The 22,489-nt window shown below is 47.7% G+C and overlaps 1 protein-coding gene across 1 annotated transcript in view; it reads right to left on the minus strand.

The window, feature by feature from the left end:
• Positions 1 to 22,489, minus strand: part of SNTG2 (syntrophin gamma 2) — a 200,176-nt gene that overhangs the window by 30,757 nt on the left and 146,930 nt on the right. Inside the window, exons 13-15 of the mRNA XM_087863901.1 lie at positions 19,080 to 19,151; positions 11,307 to 11,399; positions 8,345 to 8,545 (exon numbers count right to left, since the gene is read on the minus strand). Of these exons, the coding sequence (XP_087720027.1) occupies positions 8,345 to 8,545; positions 11,307 to 11,399; positions 19,080 to 19,151 (366 nt within the window). The remainder of the gene's footprint in view (positions 1 to 8,344; positions 8,546 to 11,306; positions 11,400 to 19,079; positions 19,152 to 22,489) is intronic.

Raw genomic sequence — 22,489 nt, forward strand, 5'->3', positions numbered from 1 at the left:
TTTCGCAGGAGCGGCACTCCGGGAAGCTCCCACCGTGGCTCAGGCCATGAGCTCCCAGTGGCCATCGGTGTAGACGGACGCTGGCTTCTGCCAAGTTACCCTGCTGAGTGGGAGGTGGCGCTGGCTGGAAGTTCTGGTGCGCTCACCATCCCAGGACGCGCCAGCATCGGCCAGGCTCAGGGACATGACCCTCAGTTAGGGACGAGTGCAGCTGGACAGAAAGTACTCACAGACGCTGGGGTCAGGCTCCGCACACTTCCTGCCAGCCCACACGGGCGTTTGTGTCCGTGCATACCCCACGGGTGCAGAGCAGTTAGTCGTGTGCATGTGGGTTTGAAGACACAGAATGACACGCATCACACGTGCGGTTTGTGTAACAGCAACAAGCCTAACAGAAATGGATGTATTAGTGTGGCAAGGAGTTAGATCCTTCTAGAAAGTTTGTACATGAGCGTATCAAGTTCAACTGTGAGGCCACTAGTGAGTCTAGTACAGAGACTGTCCAACCAAGTAAGTAACAATTTGAAGGAAAAGTGGTCATGAGTCCCGTGTGACGGCCCCACCGCTTCTTGTAAGGAGAGGTGCAAAGATGCTTGGCAGGAGTCGTCGAGGGGCTCCCAGCAGAGGCCAGGCCCTCCAGGTCGTTTGTGAGAATGCTGCGTATTTAAGGGTAAAGAGTAATGAACATAAGCTGTGCAAGCAGACTGAGGGTCTTCACTGGAATCCGGCAGCCAAACCACCAGTAAGTGGGAATTGCAACGGGCTTCCTGCACTTAACGAAAACAGTCTGAAACTTCACTGTGTAATTAAACTGGTGCTTCTGGTAATGGACCAATAATTACCTTTTAATGATCCCATAAATCTATTCTAATCCAGGTGCTATTTAATATTTCATCTGATTGTCTCTTAGGTCCTCTCTGTATGTTTTTCCAGGAGAAATTATAGAGCCTATCTGTACTGCTCCACACGGTATTCCAAAACTCTCACTGATGTCAGTGCTTTGTTTTTAATAACTCAAGCTTGGGATTTCTTAAAAATGTATCTGGAAGATTAATGTTAGCATTTAAGGAAATTATGTTGTACATCTTTCAATGTCAAGTGCTTTATAAACATCAGTTCATTAGATTTCCTAACAGCATTCCAAGAGAAAACGGTAATCACGTTAGGAAGAAGGAAACCAATGATCAAGAAAGTCACACGACTTATTCAAGGTTACTTCACAGTCCTTACAAATTCAAAAAACATTAAAAAGCAGCGCATCTGTCACATGGGTGCCCACATACCCAGCTTAGGGCTGGCGAGAACGCCTTCGTAATGTCCCGTTCCCTGTGATGCCCAGCGAACAGCACCTCTGAGACCCTGCCTCGCAGCTGCCAGCCGGGCGGGAGGGAAGCTCAGGACTGGCTGGCCCGACCCCTGGGGGGGGGGGCACGTTCCTGCGCCTCAGTTCCCCAGCTGAGGACATCTAGGAAAGTACGCAGCGTGTGGGGGATGCTCCACAGAGTGACTGAGGGAACCTCACCTGGTGACAGGAACGACACAACCACAGCCAGAAACTGACAGAAGCAAACAGGCTCCAGAACAAGCAGAACAGCCCATTTGTACGTCGCACTTACGGAAAGAGTCTCAAACCCTTCCTTGTGTTGTCTGCTCGTTTGACAACACCCTCACCGGTGCTGGCCCCGTTTTCTGGCGCCCAACTGGCCAGAGGAGGAGGCAACCACAAAAGAGGAGTGACGCTCTTGGAGGTGATGAATGCGAACTCTAAAATGAGATCCAACGGTGGGCCCCTGGGTTGGGGACCATGTGGCGCCCCAGCAGGATCATGTGCTAAGGGAGGCGGAATGACGGATTATTGTGCCCAGTTGCCCCAACATGAGGTTAAGCGGGTGACGTGCGGGTGACATTTTGAAATTTACGCATCTGTAAGTAATTCCAGATGTGGCTGCAACTAAAAGGGACACCTCTAGGTTTTCTCCAAAATGTGCTGATTGATGACATTTAATAAGTGAAATATTCATGGTTTTAATAATGTCATCTGTAAATCAAATTCATGTCACCAAGTGTCAGAGGGAGTGTTACTGATTGGAAACCATCTCACCCGGTTTCTGACCGGGTTGTCATGCAGGGGGCCTCCCGGGTATGGCCAGGCACTGTCCAGCCCAGTCCGCTCCAAGCTTCCTTCTGTGAGGACAGCCCTGGCCTTGCCCTTCCACACCTCACAGCCTGACCCGCCGCACAGGAACTCCTCCCATCACGGATGAGTGCACCAGCAGCCCTTTCTTTCCTTGTTTGCCGGGACAGGCCGACTCACCGTGGAGCCCAGCCTGGGGCTCACAGACGGGGTGGACCCACTCTGCATCCAGGTGGCACTCCTGCACGGGTGACGCAGGGAAACGGCAAAGCAGAAAGCTTTCAAAGACGACACAGGACAGAACGTCCCTGATCTGGAATGAGCCCTCAAGATCTTAGAACCGACACCAAGAACACAGCCATAAAAGAAATCCATAAATCGGACCTCATCAGAATTAAAACGTTTGCTGCGTGAATCACACAGAATGTACTGATCGACTGTCACGCTGAGTGTCTTCCCTACTGTTCGCTCTTCTCCCTGCTGGAGAGCACCCCACTATGCTGACGTACCAAATATTCCATCGGCCCCACGCTGACGGACAGGTGGGTTGTTCGGATTTGGGTAGTAGCGGCTACGACGGCTTTTGTGCACAACAAGGCGAGGAGGGCACATCCGCGTCTTAGGGTGGCTGGGCATTTCAGTGCAAGGACCTGCCAGACTGGCCATGCCAACAGCGTGCCGGGGGGCCTGTTCCTCCATTCTCACCTACATGCGGTACCTATCGTTGGTCTTTTAAATTTCTGTCGTGCTAACAGGCGTGCTGTGGTGCTCACGGTTTCGATTTGCACTTCCCTAATGATCTGAGAGTATTCTCATGTGATGATTTCCTGTCTATATATCCTCTCTCATGCAGGGTTTACTCAAATATTTTGTTCCATGTTTGTGCTGGTTTGCTTGTTCTTCTTATTGAGCTTTGAGATCTCTTTATATATTATAGATCCAGGCCCTTTATGAAATCTACGCCTTGCCAATATTTCCTCCCACACTTTGGCATCTTTTTCATGTTTCTTAACAGTTATCTTTCATCTAAGAGCAGGTTTTTTATATGGATGAAGTCCCCAAATTATCTTTTTAAATTTCTTTTACATGGATTGTGGTTTGGCTTTTGTATCTGAGAAATGTTTGCATCACTAAAGGTCACATAGATTTTACCTAGTATTTTCTTCTTGAAGTTTTATAGTTCTATGACCCATTTTGAGTTATTATTTACAGATGGTGTGAGGTCCAATTATTCCAGCGTGGTTTGTTCCAGAGACTTCATTCCCCACTGACTCACCGTCCGCGTCTGTCGAACAACATTGTCTGTGCGGATCTGCTTCTGGACTCCGCCCCTTGAAACCTGCTCGTCTGTCTTTGTGCCAACAGCGCGCGGTCACAACTACTCCACAATCTCCATTATTTTTGAAATCAGGTGGTGTTGGTCATTCAATTTTGTTCTTCTTTTCCGAAGTTATTGAAGATATACTGAGTCCTCTGCATTTCTAACATGAATTTGAGAATCACCAGTCCCCCTCCACATAGAAGCTGAGGGGACGTTACTGGCATCTGTTGTACAGATTGGTCATCGTGGACATTGACATTAGTAGGATTCTGACCCGTGAACAGTCTGGCTCTCCGCCTACCCAGCTTTCCTTACTCTCCCTAAAGCAATGTTTTGTAGTTTTCTGTTACAAGTCTTCTGCATCTTTTCAGGTTTATCCAAATTATCTCATATTTTTCTATGCTGTTATATTTTTGTTTGTTCCTTGTATCAGGAAATAGAATTGATTTCTGTATACTGATCTTGTATCTTGCAACCTTTTCCTTTAGCCGAACTCACTTTTCTTATAGATTCCATCTGAGTTTCTATTGAAAACATCATGAAATCTGTGGATAAAGATGGTTTTACTTTTTCCTTTCTAATCTTGATGTCTCTTATTACATTTTCTTGACTGGTGGCCCTGGCTAGAGCCTTCAGTCAAGTGTTAACACAAGTAATGACAGGAGACACTCTGCCTTATGCTCAGTCTTGGGGGAAAGTGTTTAGTCTCTCACCATTAAGTAGGATGTTACCTGTGGGCACTTTTGTAAGTGACGAATGCCTTTTTATCAGGTTAGGGAAAATTTCTTCCACACCTTCTTTGCTGTTATGATGCTGGATTTTGTCAAATATTTTCCTGGGTCTACTGAAATGATGATTTGATTTCTCTCTTTTAAACTGTTAGCCTGATAGACTAAATTGATTGATTATAAGACCAACTGTATATCCCTGAAACGCTGCCCCACCTGCAACTGACAGCATGGGATGAGTGACCCCTAAGCGCGGCTGGAATTGGAAGATCCCCCGTTAGAAGGACACGACGTCTGGGAACACAGGGAATCATGACTGAGGTAAACCTTCACGGACGTCGTTACACTCCTGTGACATAGATGTCACTTCATTTCTTTGTATACGGCACCAGCGAGAACAGCTGAGTCAACTTGAAATAAACCAGTCACCAATCCCACTGTCGCCAGCTGGTAACTGCTTCCTCTGAGCGCTAAATTTCTTGAGGTGTCCACCCCTCTTCCACCCTGGAGAGACTAACCGCACCCCAGGCCCCAGAGTGGACACTGGTCAGCAGACAGTGTTCCCTGACAAGCATGTTAATCCACTGGGTTCAAGACCTAATCTAGCAAAATCAGACCGAAGGAGTGACCCTCTGATCATCCCACTGCTGGGAGAGAGGTGCCCTCCTCCAGGGAAGATGAACGGAAGGCCCGCTGCATCCTGCAACCAGGAGGGGACGTGTTCTAAGCAAACACCTGAACCTCCCAGCTCAGCTGGGTGGAGATGGGAAGAGCTGGTGTGTCTGTAGGAAGCCCCGTTATCAGGACGGTAACAGTCCCAGTGTGTTGCAGTGCGAGGCAGGAGATCTCTGCCACTGTTGCCACAGGCAGCCGGCCAGGTGCAGAGACGTGACACGGCATGCTGCTATGAGGACAGAGATTTTTTGTTTTTCTTAAATTCTAAGAAGGTATTGCTGCTATAAATAAATAAAAAATAGATGAATTGATGTGGATAAAATGCACATTTTGCACATTACAAAGCACTATATGCACGTGATAAATATATTTTTAGTAAGAAAAAATGGTGCTGACATAGGTATAAAACCATCTGAAGAATGTACAACAGGACACCCGCCCTTGCACCTGAGCCCGGGGATGGTGCAGCATGCACGACTGGGGAAGTTCTTTTTTAGTTTAGTGTTTGTTTGGTTTTTTTCTTTTTGGAGAGAGACAGAGAGGGAACACATGAGTGTGAGTGGCGGAGGAGGTGTGGGGGGGAGCCCCAAGCAGACTCCTGCTGAGTGTGGAGCCCGACGTGGGGCCCGATCCCACGACCCTGAGATCGTGACCTGAGCCGAAATCAAGAGTCGGACGCTGAACTGAGCCCCCCAGGCACCCCACTGGGGAAGTTCTCTATTCGGTCGTGCGTGTGTAGGACACCTGGACTTAGGTGCCTGCAGGAGATCTGTAGTATAGGTATAAATTAAAATATTATTAGTTTAGTATCATTGAGTTAGAGCTGGGCAGGAGGCAAGCACCCGGTCTCTACACCGCTGAGCCCAGATAAGGTGCACTGAGAAACTACTGGGGAGAAACATGCCCTGAGTTTAAACCCAGAGCTTTCTTTTGGAAATCCTTACAGTGAAGCGCGAAGAAGGAAGTTAATGCAGGAAACCAGCGGCCTGCAGCCTGCTGAACACAGAGAAGGAAAACCAATGTCGTTCGTCCACATTACAAACGTGTAAACTTTCTTGAGTTGTAAAGCTGGGATCTTGGGCTAGGGTCAAGTCACAGGAGAGAACCTGCTGAATCTAGCAGACACAGGGATGGGGGTGGCAGCACGAGTCGATCAAGAAGCCCGCCCACCCTGGGCAGCTGCTCGCACATTCCCTCCCCTGTGCCGGTGGCAGCGTGTTGCAGGAGAGAACATGCTTTCGGCACAGAGACCCTGGGGTAGAGCTGGTCACTGGTCACGTGGATCATCTCCAGGTGACCCTGGAGGGGCCACTCAGCCCTTGCAAACTGAGTCCTCTCCTCAGTGAAAGGAAAGGAAAGAGAAAACAGTATCACATCTTAGATTTACTTTAAAAGACTAGCAGTGCGTACAAACGGCACATGGCTTGGCACGGAGAGCACATTCAAGTTGACATAACTTCCATAATGGCTCTGGTGCGCATACTCCAATCCTTAATTTGCAGATTCAGTAAAGGAGTTTGGAGAACCATTTTGCCCACGTTCACGGGGGGAGAAAATGGTCGGGATAGGACTTGATCCACCACCTTCCAAAGTACATCCTCCTTCCTTCCCACCTCTGAGTCCAGAAAACCAAGAAATCAGGACAGAGGCTCTGGCACTGAAGCCAGCACCTAGGAGTGAGGAAACCCCGCAGGAGCGGGTCTTGGAAAGGTCTCAAGTGGGCATGAGGATTCTCAGATTTGGGAGGCCCTGAGTGACGTCTCTCCTGAGCAAGGAGACCCCACCTCTGCAGGAGCACCTGCTGCACAAGCCAGCCTGTTGTTCACATCAGCAACGGTCACCGTCAACGACCACACTCATCCTCACCCCCTGCACCCACGAGAGATCCTCGTTGTCTCAATCTTGGATTACTGAAAATACTTCCCCCAGAGCCTGCCGGGCACACTGCCCCCCATGTCCTAATCCAGACATCACATCCTCCCTTCTACAGATCCCCCGGGCCTTCTCCCTCCTTCCTACTTGCCCCAAATACTAAGGACTCTGCAAAGGGAGCAGCCACTTCGTCTGAAGGGATTTCGGGCTATGAAAGCACCAGTGACCCCATGCCTGCCCCTTTGCTCTGGACACAAGGAAGGCAGGAGAGAGAACGGCATCCACCCAGGATGGCTGCGACCCCCGTTATGTTACGACGGGCACCGGATGAGCAGGGCCCGCAGCCTCCCTGCACTGTGGGACGTCATGGTGTGTCTCCTGGAAGGCATCTGAGGTGCTTCCTTCCCGCAGAGGCTCGAACGGCCCCCACCCTGCAGCACAGCCAGACACCGTGGACACCAGGCAGAGGGAGAATACCCTCTCCTCTCCATCTTCTGGTGCTGGGGTGTCATGCTCATCTGAGGTAAGAACAGAGACTTCACCTCGGCCAACAGGGGCTGTCACTCGAGCTCTGGTACTTCTGAGGTGTTCAGCGGCGTCTGAACTGCTGACGGCCACTAGGCATCCAAGCAAGTCCCTGAGATCAGGGAGTCAGTATTTGGTGCTCAAGACCCTTCCACACCCGCCTCCAGCAAGCAGGTTATTGTGAGAATCAGAACCTAATTCCAGGACGCACTGCCCCACTCAGGACGAGGCTCATGGGAGAAACTGTGACGTTCAGTTTCCACGAACATCTGAGTGTGACGTCATCACGTGGACACACAGGTGGCGGTGAGGCTTAACCACTGGCAGGGAGGCCCCCAGGCCTGGGCGGCCGAAGCAGCAGCCAGGAGAGCAGACAGTAGCACAGGGTTGTCCCACTCCAAACACACGTGTCTGAGGAAAGTGGCGGTCTCTGTGCTGAGTTCATGGCCTTAGGGTTACAGATGCAAGGCCGGACGAGCTCAGCGCTGTCAGGTGGCTAAGTCCGCTCCCTAATGCATCACTTCATTGATTTCCTGCCTCTGGTGTGTAGGGTGGCCTCCCCATGAAGGGGATCCCGCTATTCATGACCGTGAGGGTTGAAATACCTTCTTCCTGATGCTTTCCACTGACACAGTCAAACGTGAGAGTGATTTACCTGCTGTCCTGAGAAGCGCTGTTCTATACTCTGGATCACTAGGACGCAGAGGAAGGGCCACTGAGTGCTTTCACGTGACAAACGTCTGGGTGACTTCACGGCAGATTACTCACTCACAGTTTGCAGAGAACAGTCTGTGGGAACCTCACTAATCGGGAATGTGGGCATGCTGTCCCTCGAGCCCTGTGAAGGGAAGTGACTGGCTCTCTGCACATTACATGCAACATGACGGAGATGAAAACCCCCTCGCTCCTCCCCGTCATGACCCCTGTCACCTGCCAAACACACTGAGTAGGGAGGTCGTTTGGACCTGGTGACCCAGGTGAGCACGCTCAACTTTAAAAGATTCATTTTTTTCTGGAACATGGCTGGGCACCGAACTGCAATGTCAGGCATCCACATACATTTCCCATCAGACGCTGGGAGTCGCTTACCCCGGTTCTCTGAACTTCCATGAAAGTAGCTCTTTGGAAAGACCTCTCCCACGTGGCCAGCTCACTCCCCAGCTCCACGCTGAAGATGCGACTCTGGCCGTGGCTGACCAGGACGCTGAAACAGTAGGGCTGAGGGTCCTCGAAGCCGTGTGGCCCCAGGCCCAAGTCCGTGTGCAGCCAGCAGTCCTCTGAGAGCCACAACTGGAAAACAGAGTGGGCAGCGTGTTAGCGCAGGTTGGGGGTACCCACCGAGGGCCAGGGCCCCACGCCGTTGACGCCCAGGAGCCGCCAGGACCGGGACATGGCTGCCAGCCCGCGGGGGACCGCTGTGACCCCAGCCAGCTGCACCTGGAGGCACATTCAGGAGCAGGCCATCCTCCGACATAGCTCCTGGGGAAAGAAGCCCCAAATAAACATGATTTTAAGTAAATTACAGTCAGAAGCTCCTTTCACTTAAAATTCTGGTAACCACAGCTTCTGCTTCAATGTTTCCCTTGAAAGGTAAAATCATGAGACTTTTGTGCTCCGGACTGGCATAAAAACAGCCAACAATGAAAACAACACAGGTGTGAACCAGGAGTCACCATGAGCTCCCAGGGCACTGCGGGTACTTCCCCACCACAACGTTCTGCACCGAGTCAGAGGACCCCGCTCACAATACCTCAGCCCAGGATTTACAAATGTGAACCCAGACGTCCTGACTGCATAGAATGAACATTTTATTTATTTTATTTATTTTTTTAAAAGATTTTATTTATTTATTTGACAGAGAGACAGCCAGAGAGAGAGGGAACACAAGCAGGGGGAGTGGGAGAGGAAGAAGCAGGCTCATAGCAGAGGAGCCTGATGTGGGGCTCGATCCCAGAACGCTGGGATCACGCCCTGAGCCAAAGGCAGATGCTTAACAACTGAACCACCCAGGGGCCCCAGAATGAACGTTTTAAAAACACCCTCAAGAGCAAAGGTCAAAGCAGAGTGACCCTGTGGATGCCGTGGGCTCTGGCTGTGATATCTGCACTTCTTCCCTGAGTCCTTTACAGACACAGCTAAGCAATGGGTCTCAGAGATCCGGTGAGCAGACAGCAGATCTCGGAGATCTCACTCCAGGTTATGCAGGTCTCAGAGATCCGGTGAGCAGTGGTGTGGGTGGCGGGGCGGTGCCTGGTTGTGTCTGCCCTCCTTGCCTTCGAGGCCTGCGCCGCCCACATCTGCCCCTCATCCGCGCTCTCCACGTGCACACACGCACACACCCCAAAGCGCCCACACTGAGCTCTGCCCCATGCTGTTCCTCTGTGTGGACTCTGCCAGCACCGCCTCGTCCAGTGAAGAGGACAGAGGGCAGACATCATCGCCAAGGATGCCGGGCGGCCTGCAGGACTGTGATGTTTACCACCGCTCAGGTGTGGCAATAGAAACTGACAATCTGAATAGGCCAATAACCAGTAATAAAATTGAAGCAGTCATCAAAAAACAAGAGTCCAGGGCCAGATGATCTCCCAGCAGAATTCTACCAAACATTTAAAGAAGAAATACTACCTATTCTCTTGAAGCTGTTTCAAAAATATAGAAACAGAAGGAAAACTACCAAACTCATTCTGTGAGGCCAGTATTACCTTGATCCCAATACCAGACAAAGACCCCATCAAAAAGGAGCATTGCAGACCGATTTCCCTGATGAATATGGAGGCCAAAATTCTCAACAAGATCCTAGCTAATAGGATCCAACAGTACATTAAGAGGATTATCCATCATGACCAAGTGGGATTCATCCCTGGGATGCAAGGGTGGTTCAACATTCGCAAATCGATCAGTGTGATAGATCACATCAACAAGAAAAGAGTCAAGAACCATATGATCTTCTCAGTTGATACAGAAAAAGCATTTGACAAAATACAGCATCCTTTCCTGATTAAAACCCTTCAGAGTGTAGGGATAGAGGGTACATTCCTCAATTTCATAAAAACCATCTATGAAAAGCCTACAGTAAATACCATTCTCAATGGGGAAAAGCTGAAAGCCTTTCCCTTAAGATTAGGAACACGACAAGGATGCCCACTCTCGCCATTATTATTCAACATAGTACTAGATGTCCTTGAACAGCAATCAGACAACAAAAAGGGATAAAAGGTATCCAAATTGGCAAAGAAGAAGTCAAATTGTCTCTCTTCGCAGATGACATGATACTCTATATGGAAAACCCAAAAGAATCCACTCCTAAACTATTAGAAGTTCTAGAGCAATTCAGTAATGTGGCGGGATACAAAATCAATGCTCAGAAATCAGTTGCATTTCTATACACGAATAATGAGACTGAAGAAAGAGAAATTAGGGAATCGATTCCATTTACAACAGCACCAAAAATCATACATTATCTCGGAATTAACTTAATCAGAGAGGTAAAGGATCTATATTCTAGAAACTACAGATCACTCTTGAAAGACATTGAAGAAGACACAGAAAGATGGTAAAACATTCCATGCTCATGGATCAGAAGAATAAACATCATGAAAATGTCCATGCTACCCAGAGCAATCTACACTTTCAAAATGCCATCCCGATCAAAATACCAAAGGCATTTTTCAAAGTGCTGGAACAAATAATCCTAAAATTTGTATGGAACCAGAAAAGACTCCAAATCGCCAAGGAATTGTTGAAAAGGAATTGTTGAAAACATGATGGGGGCATCACGTTGCCGGATTTCAGCTATACTACAAAGCTGTGATCACCAAGACAGCATGGTACTGGCACAAAAACAGACACATAGACCAATGGAACAGAATAGAGAACCAGAAATGGACCCTCGGCTCTTTGGGCAACTAATCTTTGACAAAGCAGGAAAAAAACATCCAATGGAAAAAAGATAGTCTCTTCAATAAATGGTGCTGGGAAAATTGGACAGCTATATACAGAAGAGTGAAACCTGACCACTCTCTCACACCAGACCCAACGATAAACTCCAAACCTCCATGTGAGACAGGAATCCATCAAAATCCAGAGGAGAACATAGGCAGCAACCTCTTCGACACTGGCCACAGCAACTTCTTTCATGACACGTCTCCAAAGGCAAGGGAAACAAAAGCAAAAATGAACTTTTGGGACTTGGTCAAGATAAAAAGCTTTTGCTCAACAAAGAAAACAGTCAACAAAACAAAGAGGCAGCCCACGGAATCGGAGAAGATATTTGCAAATGATACTTTAGACAAAGAGCTGGCATCCAAGATCTATAAAGAACTTCTCAAACTCAACACCCAAAAAACAAATAATCATGTCAAAAAATGTGCAGAAGACATGAACAGACAGTTCTCCACAGAAGACATACAAATGGCCAACAGACACATGAAAAAATGTTCAACATCATTAGCCATCAGGGAAATTCAAATCAAAACCACATTGAGATACCACCTTACACCAGTTAGAATGGCTGAAATTAACAAGACAGGAAACAACAAATGTTGGAGAGGATGTGGAGAAGGGGAACCCTCCTACGCTGTTGGTGGGAATGCAAACTGGTACAGCTACTTTGGAGAACAGTGTGGAGGTTCCTCAAGAAGTTAAAAATAGAGCTACCCTATGACCCAGCAATTGCACTACTGGGTATTTACCCCAAAGATACAGATGTAATGAAAAGAAGGGGTACATGCACCCCAATGTTCATAGCAACAATGTCCACAACAGCCAAACTGTGGAAGGAGCCGAGATGCCCTTCAACAGACGAATGGATAAAGATGTAATCCATATATACAATGGCATCTCACTCAGCCATCAGAAAGGATGATGACCCACCATTTGCATCGACATAGATGGAACTGGAGGGGGTTATGCTAAGTGAAGTAAGTAGAGCAGAGAAAGACAATTATCATATGGTTTCACTCTTATGTGGAACATAAGGAATAGCACAGAGGACCATAGGGGAAGGGAGGGGAATCCGAAGGGGGGGAAATCAGAGGGGGAGATGAACTACGAGAGACTCTGGCCTCCGGGAAACAAAATGAGGGTTTCAGAAGGGAGGGGGTGGAGGGATGGACTAGCCCGTGAAGGGTACTGAGGAGGGCATGTATTGCATGGACCACTGGGTGTTACATGCTAACGATGAATCATGGAACACGACATCAAAAGCTAATGAAGTACTGTAGGGTAACTAACATCATAATAATAATAAAACAATGACCTGAGGCTGTCAGGGTTCCTCATTGTGATTCTAAGATATTTTGATGCAGGCGGGCCATCCAGTGAAGCCAGACACACCCCATTCACAGGTAACGTTCAAAGTTAACTCCCCAAATCGACATGAACGCGGTCGTTGGCCAAATGCTTCTTATGCTTTCTGGGCACAGGTGTGCAGGTAAAACAACAGGTGATGTGTGCAGGTGGCTCATGGGCTCTGGGGCTCCCCTGACTTCCCGATGGCCTTGCAGACGTCTCTGCAGCATTCCCCTCTGTGCTGTCCCCCTGCTGCTGGTCCCCAGTGGCATGGATTCCTGCACAGGGTCAGATGCCTCCTGGCTCACAGGTGTGCTCATGCATGTGCGTGTGCGTGTGAGTTGTGGCCTGTGCTCTGTGTTCCTCATTCTAAATGAACCCTGGGAACAGAGACCGCACCTGGATTTTAGAGGCCGCCCCCAACCCCAGATCCTTCACTTCAGCCCGGGAAACACAGGAACCGTTTTTATTTTCATAAATCAGGAATAGCAAGCAGCTTTTCAGAAATTCTGTAACTACTGAGCGTAACCGTCAAAGACTGATGGCCAAAGATCCCTCCAGAAGCCTCTGTGTGGTCATACCATCAGTGGGACAGCCAACCACGTTCCCCTGCCCCCGTCACTGGGGATAACTGGGGAGCCTGTAGTTTCATAGGTTTGAGATCCGTCAAGACCTGAAACCTTTCTCTGCCAACTATTAGCTGTTGACCTCGTGCCGTCTACATCTTTCTGAGCCTGATTTTTTTTTTTTTAAAGATTTTATTTATATGACAGACAGCCAGCGAGAGAGGGAACACTGCAGGGGTTGTGGGAGAGGAAGAAGCAGGCTCATAGCGGAGGAGCCCGATGTGGGACTCGATCCCGGTACGCCGGGATCACGCCCTGAGCCGAAGGCAGACGCTTTAACTACTGCGCTACCCAGGCGCCCCTCTGAGCCTGATTTTTAACTTCCAAATGCGGACCTAAGAAAGAGGCCGCAGAGGCAATAAATAAAGCATGTGGCACACATGTCCTTAGCTCACACTAGGTCAGTATGCATTTGCACAAAAGCACGTTGTCTTTAAGGCAACCCTGAGTAGTGGGACAGTCAGCGTGAGCGAAGATCCAGCTCACCTTAAGTATTTTCACCCACATAGCGATCTGACTTTTGAAATACTTATTTAGAGCAGTTCTGAGGAGTGAGGTCACTTTTCAAGGAGTAACGTGTTTAGGACTCAAACCAAGGAGCTGAGCTTTGTATTTAAGAACAAATGGGAGGAACTAAAAATAGCTTTTGAACAACCTGAGAAATCCCAGGACAAAACATGAAAGGATTCCAGAGATGTCACTACTTTCTGTAACACAACTGCTCAGCCTCACAGTATTAATGTGATGTAAGTGAACTTAGCTCTGTGTGTAGCTCTTTCCCCAGTGTTCCCCTGCAGCTCCTATTGGAAACAATAATTCAGTCAATGTGAGGTCAGTGACTTGCTCTGAACACACAGTTCTGGGCTCCCCAGACCTCCTTCCCGGCTCTGGGGCCAGCCTCTTACCAGCAGAGCTCCTGCATTAGAAAACCTAATTATAAATCCCTTTGAGATGAAAATCCTGCTAGGATCCTGGGGCCATTTCCACAGCCCTGGTTGTCTTTCTCCGTTGTCTTTCTCAGGGACCTTGATGCAAACATCAAGGAATGTGGTGACCCTGCCTTCCTGCCAGGCAGGAGGCCCAGGTCCTGGGGTCGGCTCCCATTGGCAAAACTATAGCCTTCCCAAAGATGAAGACAGCTCAATTTTAATTTGGGTCCCACAGTTGGCCCAGGGCCCCTCTCCTGACCCCATTCCCAGCTCTTAGAGACCCCTGCCCTTTGCTGCAATGCAGCCGAGCCAAGCGCATAGTCTCCCCAGCTGTTCCCTGCAAGTTCTCCTCTGACAGGAGGGATTTCAGGACATTCACTGAGGACCCCCTTCCCTGGGAATCCCAACTACAGAAACGCATTGTTTACTGGTCACTGGAAAGCAGATTTGAAAATTCTTAATACTCCTGAACATGATATTTCAATGAGTGAAACAGAAGAGAATAGAAGATCAGCCGGAAGCCAAGCAAACCTGGGTCCCATCCGGCCTCCAGAGGCTGCGGGGACTGACTTAGCCTATGCCTCTGAGCTCTGAGCTGCAGGGCAAGATAATGAGGACCAGCTCAGACACAGACGGGGTGTTCAGCAAGGCTCCCGGAGGCACTCCACTAAAGCAGACGTTACTATCTAGGTCCTCTGCCAAACGTATCAGTAAACTTAAGTTTACTGCACATTTTAAATCGAATATTCTCATGTTGAGAGCAAACAGGCATCTACGCTCCCGCAGGGTGCGCCTCACCGTTGGACGGCATCTTACTGGCCGCTCTCCGGGAGCTGTGCACGGTTTATGTCTCTTCTACAATCAGAGCTGACCAACGCAATTTTCTCACCTATCTGCTGATGAGAGCTGAAATAGAGAACAACAATTCTAAGACTCAGAAAAAGTACTTAAAGAGGGAAGAAAGTCAGAAAACAAAACTACAAAACTGAATTCCTGGACTACATATGGATGACTGTCCTTGGAAATGGTCATTATGAAACAATCATACAACGCTGAGCCCTGTGGGCCAGTTCTTAGGATAATCATACACTTACTTCAGTCTCTGAAAGATGAATTAAATGCTGATGGATAATTTTCAGCGTATGTGCGCAGGACGATTACCCACAACAACTAAAGGGGGACACCATTTTGTGAGATCACTGTGTAAGACTTCCAAATAAGTCACTTGGCCTGAAGAACACAGCCTCCTTTTTAAAACTGTTAAGTCTATGAAATGCCTTTACTGCTACCACTTGCCCCCTGTGGGTTTGACCTTGTGCCGTAGCCAGGCTCCTGCCTAATTTAATGGTTACATAATCACTTCATAACGTGTACTGACGAAAACTCTCCCTCAGTCTTCCTGGGAAACATGCTGGATAAAAACAGAAGCGGCTGTGTGGTGTACTAACGGAGCACCCTCGGAGACATCCTGATACCACAGCCACACCTCTGACATGTGGAAAGCCATAAAAACGAGGTGATACAAAGGCCAAAAGGGGACAGTGAGGAGCCTTTGTAAAGAAAGGAGGAAAGACAACCGATCTTTCTATAAAATTCCTTTTTTGGAACATTGATGAATGAAAGTCTACACATGAGAACTGTCATGAGACTAGCTTCAACATAACGTTAGTTTTTTACCACTTTGATGATAGTATTATGGGATGTGTCTCCCTGGTGTGTATTACTATTACACACAGCCTAAAATTCCAGATCTAAATTTAAAATTCTTTTTGAGGATATTTTCAATTTAAGGAGGCAAACCAAAATTTAAAAACATTACATTTTCATTCAAAATTTCTAATTTTTGATTAATGACTCCTTAGGGTCAAATTCTTGGAAAAAACACACTAAAAATTGCATTGGGTATGTTTTTAGCTTCCCACTTGGATTTGCATACTCCGACATGAGAAGGACACGGGGGTTCATATGCAGGGGACACTGCTGTCTAACACCGGGACACGGGACAAACCCTTCCTGGCCTTGCAGTGTGTGGCTCGGACTTCAGGGCTGCGCCTCATGTACCCCCAGGTCAACGCTCTTTATCCAGGCTTTTTGTTGCTGGAAGAAATCAGTCCTTGATGGATATTTCCCCCGAATGAAGGAAAGCTCCTAGATGTGAGGACACATCTCCCAAATTCATGCCCCTGATAACGTGGTCAAGGCGTGCTGTTGGTCTTTTCCGAGGAAGTCTAGAGACAGCCTTATTCCACAGTGTCTATGACTCACTTCTGAGAGCTCACTGAAGCCCACAGGTTGACCAGACGCCCCCATCCCGCACACCGTCCTCCTCAGCCATCAGCCCAGTCTGGCCAAGTGCCACCTGCTCCCCTGTGATGCTACAGTCAACACTGTATTGTGGGCATCATCTGGTCTCGTCCCGTGTGTATACATCTATGTATCATATACACGATATCATCTACGTCATGTGTCACACGTTATGTATACATTTAGTGCCCTGCTCTCAACAACAGAATATGGTGGAAATGATGGGTTGTCTCTGATGGAGTGTGGCACCCAGCTAGGATCAGAGGGCAGCCTCCAGCAAGGAGCTGAGCCCTCCAGTCCAATGTCTTCCAGCAACTGAATTCCCCTGCACAGGGTCTGGCCAGGGCCACAGACCATAGGCTGAAATTCTGATTCATCTTGTGAGCAACTGTGCGATAGGTGAGGCCTGACCCCCAGGAACTGAGATAATGTGTGTCGTTCTACACACCTAAGTGTTTGGGCTATTTGTTTCCCAGCAATAGATCACCAACACAGAGGCAGCTCTCCTATCTGGGACTTTCTTAAATTTTCAGGCATGAGTCACTAACAACTGAACAAATGAGTTTCAACTACTGCAGAAAAATAAGTGAAAAGGCAGCATTTGCAGAGAAAACACGTAAAGAAGGTGTAAGTAAATACAATTATGATCACTACTGGCATTACAACCAATCAATATTCTCACGGTTTTGTTAAGGTTGTTTATAGAACAACACCTCTAATCACTAAGGTTCTATCTGGCTTAATATCCAATGACTCAAAGGGATTTGTTAGCGCAATAAAATGATGTTTATTTACAAGGACTTGTCACAATTACTGCCTGGTACGCACTAGTCATTTTGAGATTTAGCCACATATTAACATCACCGCAGAAGCCTAAGAATGAGGACACATGTCTGGGCCACATCTTACATAAAATGGAATCTTTAGCTCTGCTTTAAAGCTCTTGCCAGGTGACTCCATGTAGGACAAGCCGGAGAGTCACTGGCAGCGCATTGCCCCGGACCACAGAGCTGGTGAGTCCCAGCTCACGGACACACACACGACGGGAAGGGACCTCAGACATGCCCAGGAGGCCATGCTGACTGAGCACTTCACTACGGCCATGGCGACAGCATCACACTTAACACAACCCTGCAGAGAGGATTGTACAACAGAGAATACTATTACTGCTCCCATTCTACAGACGACATAACTGAGGCGTAAAGAAACCAAGTAAAACTTCAAGGGGTGGAGTCAGCTCGTTGAACTCTAGAGCACGCGCTTCACACACAACCACAAACCCTCCGTGGCGGTCAACCATCCACCCACTGCCTGTACGCCATGGGCCAGCCTGATTTCAGTGGGTCTGGGCCCAGTGGGCTGAGAGCCGGGGCGGGGCAGCTCTGCCGCCTGCGCCTCTGCCCCCATGACAGGTGGTGACAGCCCTGGGTTCTCTCTGAGCAGCGACAGAAGGCTAGACACCCAGCCTCCCCCATCAGCCTGGGCACAAGCCGCAGCTGGGAGCACTCCTGGGCCCAGAGCAACTACCCCCAGGACGCCAGGGAAGGGGTGGGACTGAAGTCCTCCAGGGGATCATCGCCCTCACCTGAGCTGGCTCAGTGACCAGGACTCACTTTCCTTCCCACATTTTCCATCTCAGATTCCACTTCCCAAACTTTCTGTATAATTTAGTGTTTTAAAGAATTCTCTACAAACCTGAGATCTGCTAAAAGTCCACCAATGGGATAACTGTCTCTGAGGCTTGTGCAACTTGGGGGAATCCACATTCACCCAGTTGTCTTCATCTTCAATCTGGCAACACACGACGACCACCATCAGGCAGGAGTCCCACCGAGCACTCACAGGAAGCCCTGACCCCCCGACCCCGCAAGTCCCGGATGAGGTGTCTGCCCAGCAGAAACCGAGACCTGATTCTGCAGCAATGGATTCACTACTTTGGAACTGTTCAACTAAACTGGATGATTCTGAAACTTGCTATGCATGTTACAGATAAAACTTTGCCCTTCCTTAGCCAACGAGCACTTTCCCTCTAATAGGAGTGGACTATTTGATTAGTTATTCTGGTCAGCTCAGGCCAGCCTTTGATAAGAAAGCTCTTAGGACTCAGGTTTGTATCTGATATATTAAAAACAATGGCAAGGACAATAATAAACCAAAGATTCTGGAACATACTACTGTAAGTGGCGGTAACTAAAACACCCTCTCCCCAGAACATGTGCACATACATACTTGTGCACACTCCATCCACCCACCCACCCACCCATCTACTCACTCATCCATCCATCCATCCATCCACCCACCCAGCCATCCACTCACCCCCATCCATTCACTCATCCATCCCTGCACCCATCTACTCATCCAACCATCCATCCATCCACCCATCCTCCCACCCACCCACTCATCCATCCCTGCACCCATCTACTCATTCATCCACCCATCCATCCACTCACCCACCCATCCACTCACCCACCCATCCATCCGCCCACCCATCCATCCACCCACTCATCCATCCGCCTACCCACCCACCATCATGAACAACAGGATGGCAACTCTGAGGATGGGAAAATGGGATGAATACAGAAGATTTTCACGTTTTGTTACTATTTCAATGGACTCCTTAAACCCAAAGGCACATCCTATTTTTATGAAAGCATCTCATGTGCAAAGGATACCTACCTTGTGAAGTTTAAATAGTACCTCACAGAGGTTGTAGGTTTTTTCTGCTTGTACCCAGTCTAATGTGCTCACCTGTAAGAAATATAAAACATATACATAAGCCACAAGCATTCTTCTCTTTTAAGAAAGGAAACTATGTGAGATAACGGGCATGTTCATTAACTTGGTTGTGGGGTCATTTCAGTGTACAGTATACACATATGTCAAACTACCACGTTGTACCCTTTAAAGATATTGCAGTTTTATTCGTCAATTATACCTCAATAAAGATGGAAAAATTGTAAAGTATACATGAAAACAAACATGCTACTTTTAGTTGTATAAATGTCAACATTTACAGCAATGGAGTAAGTCTTTACCTTAATTAAATTCTAAGCCATGAGCAGGACGGTAGGAACACTACACTTTCTCTTTGGCAGTGGGTCTGATGCGTCACCTGTGCTCACCTCCACTGGGGTGCGGCGCCACCTGTGCTCATCTACCACACGCATTCAGGTACGCTGTAGAATTCATTCTGGATTCTACACTGAAGTGGATTTACACTGAATTAAGGATCAATTTTAGGTCTAATTTAGACAACTTACGAGGGTGACTAGTTTGCGTGTGAGCGCGGGTGAGTCCGTGTGTTTGCTGGAGTGTGACCTGAACTGTGTGTGTCTAGTCTTGTGAGTTAGGACTAAACTCACTAGTCTGTTCCATTCTAGGAATACAGACTTCTCAGCTTATCAACTTAACTGAACATATTTTTGATTGGCCTGACAATGCATTTTACAAATATTTTAACAATAATGATCAAATCATCTGATTTTTAAAAAAATTTTATTTATTTGACAGAAAGAGAGAGAGAAAGAGAGATTGAGCACAAGCAGCGGGAGGAGCAGAGGGATAGAGGGAAGCAGGCTCCCCACTGAGCAGGGAGCCCAATTCAGGGCTGGATCCCAGGACCCTGAGATCATGACCTGAAAAGGCAGATACTTAACCGACTGAGCCACTCAGGTGCCCCTAAGATTTTATTATTTATCTGACAGAGAGAGAGCAAAAGTAAGGGGGGCAGCAGGCAGAGGGAGAGGGAGAAGCAGGTTCCCCGCTGAGCAGGGAGCCCGACGTGGGGCTCGACCCCAGGACCCTGAGATGACCTAAGCCACAGGCAGACGCTTCACTGACTGAGCCACCCAGGCACCCCAAATCATCTGATTTTTGAGTGCTGTTTTATGGCTGACAATCCATGTTCGCATGCATGATCTCCATTAGAATATTTCACGCAGAAAATCTGAAATACTCAATACTGTAACAAATTTGATTTTCATTGCTCACCCTGCACTTACTTTCCAGCCATTAAACACACACATAAAAAATGAAACTAATCACGGTTCACCATGTCTTTGAAACGTTGAAAGTACTTGATGTACTAAGTGGTGACCTTCTTGAAATCCCTCTGCCAAATAAACACCGGGAGGAAACCAGGCATTTCAAACCCATCACCTCAGAACGTTTCATTGAACCGTTAATGACACGAGGATCACAGGGACATGTGGCCACTTAGTATCAACCGACCCAGCATTAAGTCCTTGCTCCTGTGATTAAAAACATGCAAAAGGTACAATATAAAGGCAAGAAGGCCGATCAGAGTGACAACCGGCACAGCAGAGCACTGAGGCTAGGGGATGAACGCGGACACAAGTTGTAACTTTTCCAGTTACAACAATGCTGCTTATGTTTGGAGAATCACGAAAATACAAAGAAAGAAATCACATTATTCAGAACATCCTCCCTCATTAGCTTCCTCGCTGCTGTGACCCTGTACTATGCAGGCTCACGTCAGTGTGTGGATTTGATGTCCTCGAGCTTTGCTATGTGAACGCTTCTCTGATTCAGCAAAAGAACAAAGACGAAGTATTTCTAAGTTTCCGCTTGACGCAGATTACCTCCAAAATATCTGTGATGCCCTTCAGAGCTCCTTTCATCTTTTTTTTTTTTTTTTTTTTTTTTAGTTATAACTCTGGAAACTGTCTGGGCTGTGTCAACCCAGCACTAAACCCAACCACCTCCCAGGGTGGGATAGTTTAGGACACGGTCATTCTCACGATGACAAGATCAGCATCTACGGAATTAGTAAAGTGAAAAATTACATACATGTGTGTATCCACATATACATGTGTAATTAGAAGGTAAATATAAAGCTCAAAATTAGAGGTTCAGAGGACAGCGGTCAGTGACGGGATGCAATTTTTAAGTAGACGTTCCTAGAGTTTTGAACTAAACCCAAGCACAGCCAGGAGTCTCCGCAAAGCTCGCTATAAGGTGGTTCCTGGCACCACCTGACTCAGATTTAGCAAGTGTGGACGGGGCTCAGAGATCTTGACTTTTAAGTAGATTTACTACTGATGTATTCAAAAGGGCTCTCGAAGTGTGAGGCTGTGGGACCCAGAAGCATCAGCATCATCTGGGAGCTTGCTAGACATGCAGAATCCCAGGTCCCACCCCAGCCCCACCTGACCAGAGCTCTGTGTTAAAAATACGCGCCAGTGTGACTCTGTTGTGGCAACGTCTTCAGAGAACGGTCCAAGTGTAAAGATCCTGACCCCTTTTACAAGGAAAGGCAGACAGGCAGTCGGTGCGGGGGAGGAAGGATGGAGATGAACTAGGTAAACCTTACTTACACAGAACTCCTTGCTTTGCAAACTAGATGCTCCCTGACGTCCCCGCCTTACATCAGAGGTCCTCAGATGCAGCCAGCGTGAGCAATGTGCACGGTTTCTCAGGAGGGGCAAGATCTCCTGCTGGCGAGAGCGGGAGGCAGAGTGGCACTCAGAGCCATCGCCACCCCTACCTGTCTCTGGAGAAAGGCTTTCAGGGGACGGGGATGGGACGGGATCCCTTGATCCTTACACTCCTTCCTGGTGACTCAAATCAGGAAAAGGAAAAACGATCGGCGGGGCCACCTCAATTTTTCCAACCAGCAGGCAACGAAAAGGGAATACCCAGACTCTGCATCAAAGGGTGACGGTCTGTAACCATGTGCCAGTCATTCTTTTCCCAAGTCAGGAGAGCTGACAGTTTCTATTTTATGGAACCACATTTGGCTTGAAATGTAGCAGAAATTTCAGACGTCATATCCTGGCGTCCCTTAACATTATTGTGGGACACCTGTGTAGCCCCAGACGTGACACCAAGTAATTCTGTATTAGATATACAATTGTCTACTATTTCTTTGGTCTACTAATCTTCAATTAAATTATTTATTTTCAGGGAAAAAATTTTAAATGACAATATATTTACCTAATTGACATTCTTAAAATTGCTTCTACTATTTCCTGCATGTTCATAGGTAACTGGTACATAATTTATATGTTAATGCTGTAAGATGCTATAAAATTGACTTTCTAACTGTTATTAACACATTTTAATGA

The sequence above is a fragment of the Ursus americanus genome, chromosome 7, assembly GCF_024610735.1.
Source record: "Ursus americanus isolate L20-20 chromosome 7, mUrsAme1.1.p, whole genome shotgun sequence".
Classification (NCBI taxonomy): domain Eukaryota; kingdom Metazoa; phylum Chordata; class Mammalia; order Carnivora; family Ursidae; genus Ursus; species Ursus americanus.